Source organism: Semicossyphus pulcher, unplaced genomic scaffold (genome assembly GCF_022749685.1).
Source record: "Semicossyphus pulcher isolate SPU_LCO1_2020_fin unplaced genomic scaffold, fSemPul1.0.p SCAF_7, whole genome shotgun sequence".
Taxonomy (NCBI): Eukaryota; Metazoa; Chordata; class Actinopteri; order Labriformes; family Labridae; genus Semicossyphus; species Semicossyphus pulcher.
The window spans coordinates 24840406-24854314 of NW_027211748.1; the positions used below are offsets into that span (position 1 = coordinate 24840406).

The following is a 13909-nucleotide window of genomic DNA, read 5'->3' on the forward strand; positions in this document are numbered from 1 at the left end:
CTGTGATAACAAACCCTTTTGTTACTGTAAGTAATATTCCAGTTCCCAAGTCCCTAGTGTATATCTGGTGAGGCTTCGTACTGAGGCAGCCTAACAGATACAGTGATAGAAACAAAAGGTAGAAAAGCTATCAGCTCTCTGAAGCCTACACAAATGACTCATTTCAGATGATACAGTCCTCTGTGCCTGAGCTGTATACAGGCCGAAGCCTTTAGAATATCTATTATTCCTCCATGTTGGAGATACTGCAATAATTTTAATACACAATATTTAAACAAGTCTCAACGGAGCAGTAACGTCTGCTTTTTAGACCTGCTCTACGACTGTTTGGAGAGAATCAAACTTACAGATAAACACGCCAGGGGAAGATAAACAAACATGGCGTTAAAAGTTTGTCTATGATGATTTCTGGAGCTCTTCTGTATTTAACATATTAGAGCAGTATAGCTTTGGCAAAAAAGACTGACCAGCCTTTGGAGACCCTGAACAAAAACACTAAATATTTATTGAAGACTGAATAGCCTCAGGCTGAATATTTACAATATGACATGTGCCCAGAAACCTTACACATTTTCTGGGTGTTTGCGTCCTGACTTAGGAACAGTGCTAGAACGTGAAGCTAGAAGAGCACTTAAACAAATGAGGCATTACACTTAATAACTGGCGGACATATACACATGTGGTGATATATCTGTTAAACAGGGGACCACATGACGCTCCACACAGCTGGAGCACCATTGTCAGTATGGTAGATCCCTTGTTAACGTGTCTTCTTATAATTCACCAGCTAAATAAACGGAACCTACATATTTATTTAAAATAAAATTAATCATGCAACCACAATGACGGATTCCTTATGAAGTGAAAATGATGTCAAGGCTACTGATACAAGTCACTACAGACTGACTGTCCACATCAATGTCATATCCGCATGAGTAATATTTGCAACATCTTATTACAACACATATTAATCTTTTTAGATCAAAAAAACTACTTTTGCTTAAGTATGTTTAACTGCACAAAAGGTGGAAGTCAGGTGACTTAGAAAAAAGTGCATTAAAGGCTAATGAAGGAGAGACTTTTGACCAGGAGACCAAGATTCAAGTCCTAGATGAAACCAAATCTTCTATTGACCATCACATCAGTGACATCACTTAAATAACCCACACACATAAGGCAACACTCATAAGTAATCCAACATAACCACTGTTGCTTACCTGCTCGTAGAAGGTAAAAACAAACCTGTGGTCTTACAGGTCGGATTTTTTATGCTCTTATTTTTAGTCCTTCAACATGCAGCGTCTTAATCCTTTTAAACAGTTAATTCAATAGCTTTTTTTGCATTTATACCTCCCCCTTAATTTGTATCACTAATTTCTATATTTGTCTGTATGTACAGTATATTTCATTTATATATATTTAGGGCCCAAGCCCGAGGGTGCAAGGACCCTATTGTAATTCAAATAATTATTATTCTTTCTTTCTTTGTCCAAAAGAATATCATTTTTGGAGGCTGAAACATGCCCCATATCTCATGAATTTTCACACACATTTCAGGTCTTGCGAAAAATTTTATAATCTATATGCCAGGCATAAGTTCGGCAAAATGGCTCCATAGCGCCCCCTAGAAATTTTCAAAAAAGGGCTCCCCATAGAGGTTATTTTCACCTACATGTAGGACATTTGGTATGCACATTTACCATGTCAAGACTTACAAAAAATCCCCTTGTTGTACTTTGTCCCTTATATATTTATTTCGCTGTATATATTTAACATTTGGTTTACTTATGATGAACTTTCAATGGTCATGATTTTAAGTATCCAGAACAATCTGAAATTAAGACAGCACAATAAAGAAAATGTATTAAAATGCATTAATGTATGAAAAACTAAACACATGCTCTTTGTTGTTATCTGGACACATGCAATACATTCCTGCTGCATTATTCAACTCTACATGTCAGCAAGCATGCCCCGAAATCACCACAAGATACTGCTGCAACAAAACTAAAATGCAAAGATGTAGTCAGAGAGAAGCCTGGTGTTTGAGTGGTGAGCGAGTGTTGCATAATTCCCAGCTGGTAACCAGGCAGGGCAGGTGGTGCTAATCCGAGGCGTGCGTGTTGTGTGCGGGTGTAGAGGGGTCACGGAGGTCGGGGCCGGTTGCGAATAATTTCTACCGTGTCTTCTCCACTCTCCTCCTCCTCCTCTGCTCCTCTCTCGCCCTGCGGTGAGACTTCCTCTGCCGCTTCTTTGTTACAATGACAGGCTCTAATAGAATAAATAAGGCTCCTATTTTTACCTGGCTGCTGGCGGGGTGATCACACTTACACACAGGCCAGCACGCAACGCCACGCTGGAGGTTTGGAGCGAGATGACACCTGCCTCGGCGGGGGAGGGCGCTGAGGTTGAGGAAGGAGGTCAAGGTGATTTAATTGAGAGAGAAGTACAAAGGAGAGTTTGAGAGTCCACGTTAGGGAAGGAAAACAGAGCGGTAGATACAGAAATAAGATCTGATATTTATTGCAGACACACCTTTGCTTGTGTCTGAATTTTCCGTCTGTGCTGCATTTTCAATCCGATGTGACATTTAACAGTTTAACAAGCTCCATAATGTCACCTTTAGCTGTTTTTGAAGCACATTCAAATTTTAATTGCTGCTGGAGTGTTTTGATAGAAATCCAAAGCATCTAATTATTTTGAAGCTGTTTTCCAGCAAACTGGTCCCAACACATTTTGCACGCTACAGTTCACTGAGTGAACGAGAGACGAGGGAAGCTAAAAAAGGCTAATCATATTCACATCCACTCTGAGTGTGTTCTGAAGGCATTTTAAGACGCTTCTGGTACTCTCTCTATGTAAGGAGTGTTTTAAAGACGTCGAGAGGCAGCTCCTTAAACATCTCTAACAGCCCACACAGTATTTAATGACATACTTAAAGAAGTCTTGAGAGATTGGTTTGGTAGTGCATTCATTTAAAAACTTTTTAAAGAAGTTCAGAGGTACTTCTTGAAGTAAATTTTGTAAAACAAACAACCTAAAGTATTATGCAATTAGAAAAATAGAGAAAAGTAAGAAAGTACTTACATAAAGTGGCTAAGTCATTTCCCAGAGCTGCCAGAACAGCTCCAGTGCTCCTGTTGATTACTTTCACCCTAAATGTATATCCTATCCTCCTCTTCTGTTGCAATTTTAATTACTAAAATACAGGGTGTATCTCTGTATACTGTGGTGAGTCGAAGCCTTGCATTTTAATGACTGTACATGTAAAGGCCCTGTAAAGAGCTATAAACTGTCGCTTAACACTCAGTTTTATGATCTGTAATGGAACCATGTTAAATTGCTTTTTTCCAATAAAACACAATGTTGGAGCCAAAATGTGGTTTTTATTTTGTCTTTCATTTCTCCTGCATGAGACATTTTGTTACTTAGATTGTTTTGTATTAGACTCATCACTAGGTGGAGCCTTGGTCTGCATATAGCCAAGGCTCCAGGTAATTGCAGCAGGTGTGTATGGAAGCAAACAGATTTTGACCGTGCTGCATCATGTGACCGCTTTACCATGTCCGCTTGTGTGCATTTATTGTTTATATTGGAATATTAGACGGATTATTGGACATTGTGATTTATGAAAACGTGTTTCATAAGTGGATGTAATATCCGAAACGTAAAGAGGCATGTGGACATTCACTGAGTTACTTTGGCTGGAGCACGCGTCCGAAACCACCACAACTCACACCTCAGTGTTAGACAAAATACGTTTGTTTAAATTAGGCAATACACACAATTGAATTGTAATCTTGGAGCAGACAGTCTCTACGTTTAAAGGTGGCTGCAGACAAAGGCCGGCCAACTCCGATCAACACCAACTGTCAGGTCAGTCTGTCGGCTGGAGTTTGACATGTCCACTCGTGAAGTCGTGGTTCCCAAAAACATTCTGAGACTGCGTTCCCTTGACAACTAGCCTATACTCACGACTTTCTTTTTCTAATCTATCTGTCCGTTAAGCCCTCACTTTTGTTTAGGTTTTATATTTAACTTTAAAATGTCTGGTTTCTGGACCCACGAATGTGAAGAACGCCCAGATTGAGCTGTGGGAAGAGAAACACCAACTTTATGACATAAGGACAGAGGCCTTTTCCAACCTCGATAGCAAGATAACGCAGTGAAATACATCACGGAGAAACTAGAGCCCTCTGGTGAGTAACCTGCTGTCTTCAGAGACTCTTTACATAAATTCGGATACACCTTGTTTTTCGCGTTGCATTATCCAAGGTTTACTCGACAGTTTTCTCCTGGCTCGTCTTGACTGCTGTCTCTCCTGTAACCGCTTTAAAGTTAAAGTTAACAAGCCCTCCACTTCGTCCATGTACGGTAAAGCAAACTTAAATAAGAAAAAGTAGGCAACAAAAGTCTGTTCTGTCAGCTAATGCCTGGGCCGTGTGCAGTCACCTTTAGTCTACACACACTCTCAGCGGGTTCTTCAGCTGCTGAATATTCCACTATAAGTAGAAAGTCACGAACTGTCTGTGGTTTGATGCTGGGCAGGCACCCTGCCATGACTTTATCGAGGCTTTTTGGCCTCAACTGTTGCCAGCGGCTGGAAACGACGCAGATGAGAACAGTGATTTTAAACCAAATCAGGAAAGCCGCCGTCTTCAAAATTCACTCCTTGCATGACATATAGACGGAGTAAAAAGATTAACTGGTGCAGCTTTAAATATTTTAAGGCCCTTTCACACTGTGTGGCTGGAGGAAACAGCGCCACATCAGTGAATTTTACAAGTCGGCTGTGGATACAAAGTTTAAGTTCTATGGGAAATATTGTATTAACTATATTTCTACACGGTGACTCAGGCTGCTCCAATATATGCCTTTCCTTCATGTAAGAAACAGCTGCAATATGAACCGAGCAGCAGTGTCTCTCTGGCTGCGCGTGTCTGATCTCTAGCGTGGTAATTGAGGTCATGTGTCTGACAATGGGAAACTCATATCGCAACCTAGCGCAGCGATGAAAGCGCTATTAATCACACAGACAAGGCGTCATTGCCAAACACCCTCACATGCACGCACGCGATGACTGACCACGGTTAATGAGCTATGGCCGTGTGTCTCCAAACATGACTGATGCATCAATGATGGTGAGGCGTTCTGTGTGAGTGCATCTTTCTGTGTGTGTGTCTGTTGTTTTAGACTTTCTGGGTCATTAGGAAACAACTGGTGGAAGTCTTCAATTAACTTTACAGACCGTGGGGTACAGTGTGCTTCTCTCTTACCTACTGAGCTCCGGTCTGCCGAGTTATAATTCACAGTCGCTGCACACAAAATATCACAGCTCCTGAAGCGCTCTGTATTGATTTAGTATTAAAATACAAATCCACTCTGGAGATGTGGATGTTTTTGTGGTTGTAATTTTGTGTTTATGAGAATCACAGAAAAGCTTTTCCCTGTTGTTTTTTAAAGCAACCAGGAGTGTTTGATTATGTGGATGAGATTTTCCTCCAACGTTTATTTCATGCAAACCAGACATTTGCGATTCATGCAGATGAAGAACATTGAGCTGCAACATTCACACATTAGGGGAATGCAACGAACTTCAACAGGAGACCATGTTTTCACTGTGAATGCATCCATATTAAGTACCAGAAAAACATCCAGCATCTCCCCTAAATCTGGTTCAATTTGATCTATATAATTATGAATCATTGCATACATAAATAAGCCTTGAAACAGCTGGAAGGCATCTGTGCCCGGGCAGCTAACATGCAGAAAAAGATCAGCCCGGCTCCTCGCTTGGGCACACCTTGTATTTGGAGCAAAGGGCGAGGACATGGATCATCAAACTCTCCTGTGAGCTCATTACTCCCTCCAAAAGGCCAGGACGTTTCCGAGAAGCCGGGAAGAGATTAAGAAAGATGACTCTGATTTCAAGTTTGTGCCAATGGAATCTATTTCCTTCTCACACAAACGGATGGTCCTGGGCCGGCTTGGACCGGTTACCCACTTAGATTGAATCACTTCAGATCTTCACAGCCCAGTGTAATCACCGCTCCCTCCCTCTGACAGCAAAATTGATTCTGGAAAGATTGTGCACCAGTTCAGACAATCTGATTTTCAGTCCCACGTGGACCTTATCCGATGTTTTTATTGTTGCTTCAACACGAGCAGTGATAACAAGAGGAATGTAGGCAGAGGAAAAGATGGCTTCCTGTTACCGTCACATCCAGGGCCTGATGACTGGTAAAGTGAAAAATAATGATGCAGCAGATGCGTTGCTATATAAGTATTAATGAAGCTCTGGCGTAAGTTTAGGCACGGTCATTATCTATTTCTCATCAGTACCTATCGCGCATGCTCGCTCACATTTCCTGCTTTCATTGTTTGGGGCTGTCATTAGGAAATCAGCTGTCTCATCGGCTGGTCTCATCTATCCAGTAGCTCGGCGTCTTTCTGCTCTCCTTTTAAATATGATTTTCCTCAGCCTCTAGTTGTTTCATGCTTAAGATATGTGCGTCCCTCCACCTCCCCATCACCGTCCCATCTTTGCAGAATCATCAGCCATCCGGCCTTCACAAAGTCATCAGCCGCCTCCACCAGTGTCAGGACTCCACGGGGGGTTTATCGTGCTGTCGCTCAGATCAAACATCCTATAATCACTATATCTCTCCATAGAGTCCAAGCGCCAAATATTATGTCATTTGTTGTAATAAATAATCTTTCTTCATTTACTTATCTCTCCCAATGACTGTATATATAGATCTCTGCTTATTGTATGTATAGCCACTTCCACTGACCAAAACGCTCACTTAACTTACCAAAGAAACCAGCAAGGATCCTGTACGCTGGTGTGTTTAACAGCAGAACAGCTTCTTGTGTTGGTCTGAAGCAGACACTGGAAGCTTCAATGACTGTAGTGATTGTTTTAGTCACAGCTCCTCTCGCCGTTCCTCCTCTACTCTGCTAATCCGGAACAGATCGGCTGATCGGATTGTAGTGGTGGCACCACGAGTACACAGACTTCTTACATTGAATTTCTTATCATAAAAGGTTCATAGTTTTATAAACAGAATTCTGTCTTCAAAGAACTAGATAAGTTTGTAGTATGACAGAGGAAGGAAAATAGAGTTTGAGCATATATTTGAGGTATATAAGTTTGTGAGCATTGAGCATTAGCCGTGTAAAACTCATTTTTATTTTTAATGGAAATTTGATAGTAAAAAAAAATATTTATTTGCTTCCTAATGCACAATATTTCCATGTTTGCATGTTTAGTTGACCTATTACACACTGACTAAAATTTTTCTTTATTAATTTAAATTATCTGATTGCACCATCTTTATTTAGTCTTTATTTTATCTAATATTAAGAAAAATACAAATGCCTTTTCTGCGGCCTTCCAAATATTACATACCAGATCAGTTACTTTCCAGGAAATCATACTGGAGTACAGAACACGTCATCTTAATATGTCAAAATACTAACCTTTACTTTGAGGGTATTATTTTTCCATAGCTCGAGCATGTGATGAACCAAGGCTTTATCTAAAATGATCATCTGTAAAGTCATAAAATCGTAACTTCAATTTATTCTGTATTATTTCAGAACAAATAGAAGGGCATTAGTTAATCAGCGTCCCACAGAAAGATAATACAATCTGTTAATGTGTGAGAACCACAAAAACCTTGTATATACACACTTGTATTAACTCATTTATACTTTAATATAATCTTGAGAACTGCAGAGAAGTTTCTGGAAAGTGCAGGCTCACTGACAATCTGAACAAAATACTACACTTGCCTCGATCAAGCGTGAATTGCTACTTAAAGTCACAGTTTAGAAGAATCTGAATGTAAGGTTCACGGCAGTTTTTGATTGTGTTGAATTGTTGAGCAGCGTCTGTAGCCGTTGTGTGTCACAGGAAGCAGAAAATGAAGAATAATGCACTTTTCACAAGGGTGGGAAAACTCAGTCATCTGCTGCCATCTGTCAGCGACGAGCTAACCGGGAGTGCGCCGTGCGGCGCAGCAGGGGTGTCCTTGGACAAAGTAAGAGGAGTGAAGAAAAGTGGTCGAGACACACACAAAGGAAACGGCTGCGGACAGTTTGAAGCCATTGAGGTGAAACGTCGGGGGGAGACGGGCTATTACTTATCTCTGCTGCGACTTACTGAGAAAACAAGCACAGGTGACAAGATGATGGATGGCTGACATATGCTGGCATTTGGAGTTATGAAACAAAAAGCACAGACATTTCTTCTTTGATTGTTCTTTTAAGTACCAGTGCTTCGAGCGCTTGTGCAGCTTACTGTAATTGCCTGAGATAGAACAATGTTGATTACAGGGCAAAGCCGGTGTGAGGCTTAAACAAAAGGCAGAGGCATTGCAGCATTACATTGTTTGTAATGTGTCTCCCACACACACACATATATAATGTATCAAACAGATGCAACATGCCAACGTGATTTGATCTTTAAATAACTAACGAAAGCATGAAGCTGTCATTTACATGGATGGGTTTATGTGAAGTAGATCTTAAACAAATGCTTTACATGAAGTTACCTTTCAAACAGGTCACTGAAGATGTTTCATCTGTCTGATTATTCAAACTATGTTAATTAAGAGCGATCAGTGCAGCTGTATTCACAACAGAAAGCATCTGCGATGAAGTCTAATGTGTCAGTGTTTCCTCTTTCATAGTTTAAGTGATCTGCTGGTGAGAAATTATTATTCGTGTCAGAAACAAAGTACCGTAGAATCCGGAATATAAGTCGCACCGAAATATAAGATGCAGTCTGTTTTTGGGGGTGTTATTTAAAAGTTATTTCAACACTATTTCAATTCATTTTCATTTAAAACACATTCAAAACACACATTTTCACCATGTCGAGTTTGCAATCCTGCTAGCTACCGGTGCTGTACCTAGCAGTAGCTGGCAGCCTACGCTAACCTTGATTGTTGGGGGTGATGGCTGCAATGGCGATCATGACTGCATGTCCGTGACAAAATGCCAGTCAAGTTAGTTTTCCGAGGAAAACAGCACTGTGGCATATTGTAAGTAGGAGACGTTGTAGCGGCTTGGACCCAGAAACAGTTTAAAGCGGAGATGTGGAGCTAGATTATAGCGCCATCGTCCGTGTAAAATACTGTAACACAATAACAAACCTCTCTCTGCATTTTATACTGGTAAATTGGTCGCACCGATATATAGGACGCACTTTTTAGATGAAAATAAAAAGTGCTTATACACGTAAATAAGTCTAACCCTTTCTGCAAAACAATTCTTCTATAAATACAAACAGATTTCTGCAGAAAAAGAAAGGTAGAGGCTTTCTAAACAGACGCAGCTTTAAATAACCTTTGACTGTATCAGCTTCACCGAAAAGGGATGGCGTGTCACCTTGGGGTGCTTTTGAAAGGGTTCTGACTGCAACAACATTTATTAATGTTAGTGTTTACAGTTTCACCACATAAAAAATCGATGCCATTTAAAATGAAATATTATGGTCTTTGACCAATAACATACATTTCCCCCTTTATTCTAAGTAAAATATTTACCTGCTCAACAAGAGAGCCATGTTTAAAGTAAAAAAGGGTTACCTGGTTTTGTGAGGGACAGAGAATAGTTCTTTTTTTTACACTTAATACTGATGCCGGATCATACAAGTCTGTTTGATTAGTTTTATAATTTTATTAAAATGTATTCTAATAAACAATCACGGTGTGTTGATTTCATAATGCACAGATGTTTTTTGTGTGGATAAAAAGAAAAATCCGGCTCAGTCCTCAATGCAGCGGCCCTGGTTTCGACTCCCACCCTCTGCCCCTTGCTGGTATCATCCCCCACTCTCTCTTCCCCTGTTTCCACACTATCCACTGTCCTATCTCTCAATAAAAGGCCAAAAACAAAGACCCGAATTTCCCCTCTGGGGATCAATAAAGTGTTATCGTATGTTATAAAAAGAAAATCCCGATGAAGGGGTGCTGTGGTTTGAAAAGTTATGGAACCGCTAACACTTAGTTATAAATCTACAGCGTATCTACAGTTTAAAACTGCAACAGTCTGATCAATGAAACAAAACATCGTCTAGAGTTTTGATTAAAGGACATCTTACAGTAATTTTTAGATTTATTTCAGTTAATACTAAAAAGTGCACAATGTTTGTGTGCGTTGTTTATGATGCCCACAGCATCACATCTAAACCACATAAAAGACCTACCCAAACAATGTACAAGGGGATCTGTGAAAAGGGTGCAGAGAATAATTCTAAATTATGGTGTTCGAAACAAGAATCTCAAGAGCCTTTCTGACAGACTGCCACCATGGGAGCCATTACATCTTTGTGCAACAGGATACGACCAAAAAAGAAAGAGGAAAGAGGGAAACAAGAGAAAAGCTTTGTTTAAATAGGTCTCAAGAGAGGTTTAGGTATTTCTCCTGGCAAGCGTTTACTCTGCAGCTGAAGTATGATCAAGACTCCTGCCAATTCTATATTTGTAACATACCCAAGTCCACCCAAACACACACACACACTCTCACACTCACAGGATTACCAGCATCAAAGCATTCTGTGTGGGTTACAGATTGTGAATCTGTACAATCAATGAATATTTATACCTGCAGAAACTAACCTGTTCTCCTCCTACATCCCACACAGTCACAGACACACCATCACCTTATCTTTGATGCTTTTATATTTGTTATTCACAAATATAAATAAATTAGTAAAAAATAAGCATGACACTCTGTGAGAGTGTTTTTGCCTCCTACCTTTGCTGATGTCCTGGTACTCGAGCCACAGCTGTCTCTGGACCTGTTTGTTGGGGTACCAGATGGTGCAGGACTCCTGGAAGCCGTACACCGCCTCCTGCACGTAGTGGTTTCCGAACTCTCTGAGGATGGAGACAAAGTCGCTCCGCTGCGTCGCCCCGTCCAGAGAATGGATGGCTGAGCTGAAGGCTGGGTACAGGGAGGACACAACAAGACGGACGAAAAGGTGAATGCTTTCAGTTACAACAAAAAAAAAAAACATAATGAGAGAGAAGACAGAAAGGGGAGTTTGGGGTAAGAGAGAAAATATAGAAATGTATTTTGTTTGCTCTTCCACTCCACATCTTCTGGTTCACACAATGCATCTTTTCTTTAGGTAGGTTTGTTTCTTTGTTTTACCCGGAGTGCACACAAAGCTGGAAAGTCTCACAGGCTTTACAGGGATTACGGACACATACAGATACTTCCATGGTACGACACCTGCTCCACACCTCAGAATAAGAATTCAACCCATGGATGACTTACTGTAAATTCCCTCTGTACAAATCTCCCTCTATATACATGCTGTACATGTACAGTATATACTGTGTGCCAAAGCTGTACTTGTGCAATCGTTCCCATGCTGCTGTATTTTCAGGAATAGCATAGGAGCAATCTCCCAGTCAGACTCAGTACTCATTAACGACATTTTCTGTACACTGCGCATCCCTGCACAACTATTTAATTTATTATTATATTATATATTTTTTTTTTCTTTAGTTCTAAATGTTGCTTTTTTTTAACCCTCAGACCGAGAGAAATTCTTTCTCATACACAAATAACGTTGCAACATGCAGTAGCGTATTGCATTCACTTGAGAAAAAAAAAAATTCAGCCCTGTTTTTCCGAATTAGCGATATAATTATCTCAGAATCATGAGAAAAGTTTTAATATATATTTTTTTTCTGTTTTTATTAATTAAAAATACACCTCAAAATCCTGCGATTATCTGTCATTACACAAAGGTCAATTTTATGACAGCATGCGTGTCCTGCCTGTTGTGTTTAATCCGCTTTTATTTTGATTTGGGGGTTTTGTTAGCCTTCCAGGTTTGTCTCACTTTGTTAACTACATAAAATAACTTTTAACCCTCTACAGCCCGGCCAGGCCCCTGAGATCAGCTGATCAAAACCTTTTAGTTGTTCCACAGACCAGACTGAAAACCAAGGGTGACCGTTCGTTCTCGGCTTTGGAACAGCCTTCCCCTCAGTGTGAGATCATCAGACTCCCCTGCAGCTTTTAAGTGCCTCCTTAAAAAACTCACTTTTACAAGATGGCCTACTCCTAAGAATGTTTTCCCTTTACATTCTCACATCACTTCATATTTCTCTGGTTAAACAACGTTTTCTTCTTGTTTAATTGTTTGCTTTATCTGTATATTTTGTATCGGCTTTCTTTGCTCTCACTGTTCTTAGGATTTACGAAGGGGTGTGCGACCAAACACTTCCTGCTTTTATTCTCTTGCTGACATCACCAAGATTGATTGGTTGCTCCCTGATTGAGGGGGTCGTTCTGCATTGTATGTTATGCTGATCTTTATATTTAACTTATTTGTAAAGTAAGAGTTTGTTGAGATGCCGGTAAAGCTCAGCAGCTAAAGTGTGCGCCCCATGTATAGAGGCATATACATATCTGCTGAGATATGTAGTCTTCTGAATGGATAGGAGAGCACCATCTTTTTCTGTGTTGCAGGAAGACGTCAGATCGACTCAAAGGTCAAATAGTAGTGTTTCCCTCTTTATTTAGACCAGTATAAGTGGCAGTAAAAACCCCGGGGTCACGGGTTCTTTTTATAGCTCATTTAGACAGCAAATCTCCCTCTGGGACTTTTTGTCCTCGGAGAGACCTAAACTGAAATGACAGGTTTTTACCCACATTGGTGGGATAAAAGGACTTCTACAAAGCAGTGTTTATAGCTCTGTCAGGAAGACTGTGCTTTCATAGTGTGAGTAACGGTGATTTAATTGGAAACAAGCGAAGAACACGTCCCTGCTTGTTTAGGTGAATTCACTGACGAAGCTGCATAACGAGAAAATAAAGCCCATGAGAAAGCATGTTTGATATGATACAATGACTGCACTAACCAAACCATCATGTGCTCACCGGGATTTCTCTCTCAGCAAATATTGGAAAGCCAAAGTGCAATAGTAATCTATCATTATCATTTCCAGGAGAAGCAGTATTAATATCTCAGCACTCACGCTCCGCTCGCTCTTACTTCTCATCTGAAATTAAATTAGGAGGCCGTTGAAGTGAGAGACAGAGAGCGCAGAGAGGAAGAGCGATGGGGGGGCTCTGCTATCACATGTAAGAACCGGTAGCCTCGCCCCTCCGGTGGCTGTTGAAATATGATGAGCTAAAGTGGGAAATGGGAGTGAAAAAAAAGACGGGGGCTGCTGAGTCGCATTCTGAGCGAAGGCGAAATAGAAGCCGTATCCTGAGCTGATGTGGCAGCCTCTCTCAAACCACAGCAGCGCCATTGGAAATGCATTAGAGGTGACACGGCTGTATTTACAGTAGGCTGGCTGCACTTATCACAATGCAAACGATTTATGAAAGATTTATGAATAATGCATGCACTTAAAAGATGACAAAAATCCAAATCATCAAGTGACACTCTCCCTCCAGCCAGGCAGAACGATGGAGCGCAATATTTTAACTGATTTCACGTCACCCTGAAACCCGTCCAACAAAGCAACTTAAGTAGTGAGGGAAATAAAAAAAAAAGGCAGATATATTCTCAGAGAATAAAACATTTAGTCCTGAGAAACCCGTCAGGATGTATTCAGTATAATCCCCGACGTGTCAGCAGCCAGGAGCAGCCTTCAGAAGAGGTATTGCTTGACTAAATACCTATCCACAGTTATCTTATTCTGTGAAGTTTCCATGGCAGGCCCTGTCAGAACGCCTTGGTCTCGCTATGGATACAAAGCTTTGTGATATGTGACAGGCTATCAGAGAGACAGAGGAAAAGACAAGGGAAATAAAATGAAATACATATCCCTGCTTGCTGACCTCTTTTCTATCTATCCATCAAACTATCCACTTAAATGTGCCTCAGTATCCGTCATCGTATTTGCATGTTAGATCCACTCTGTACCTT

General features: G+C 40.6%; 1 protein-coding gene across 2 annotated transcripts in view; it reads right to left on the bottom strand.

Moving 5' to 3' along the window:
- Positions 1 to 13909, bottom strand: part of astn1 (astrotactin 1) — a 440186-nt gene that overhangs the window by 183045 nt on the left and 243232 nt on the right. For both annotated transcript variants that reach the window (XM_069684331.1, XM_069684330.1), the window contains exon 17: positions 10768 to 10956. In XM_069684331.1, coding sequence (XP_069540432.1) covers positions 10768 to 10956 — 189 coding nt within the window. The remainder of the gene's footprint in view (positions 1 to 10767; positions 10957 to 13909) is intronic.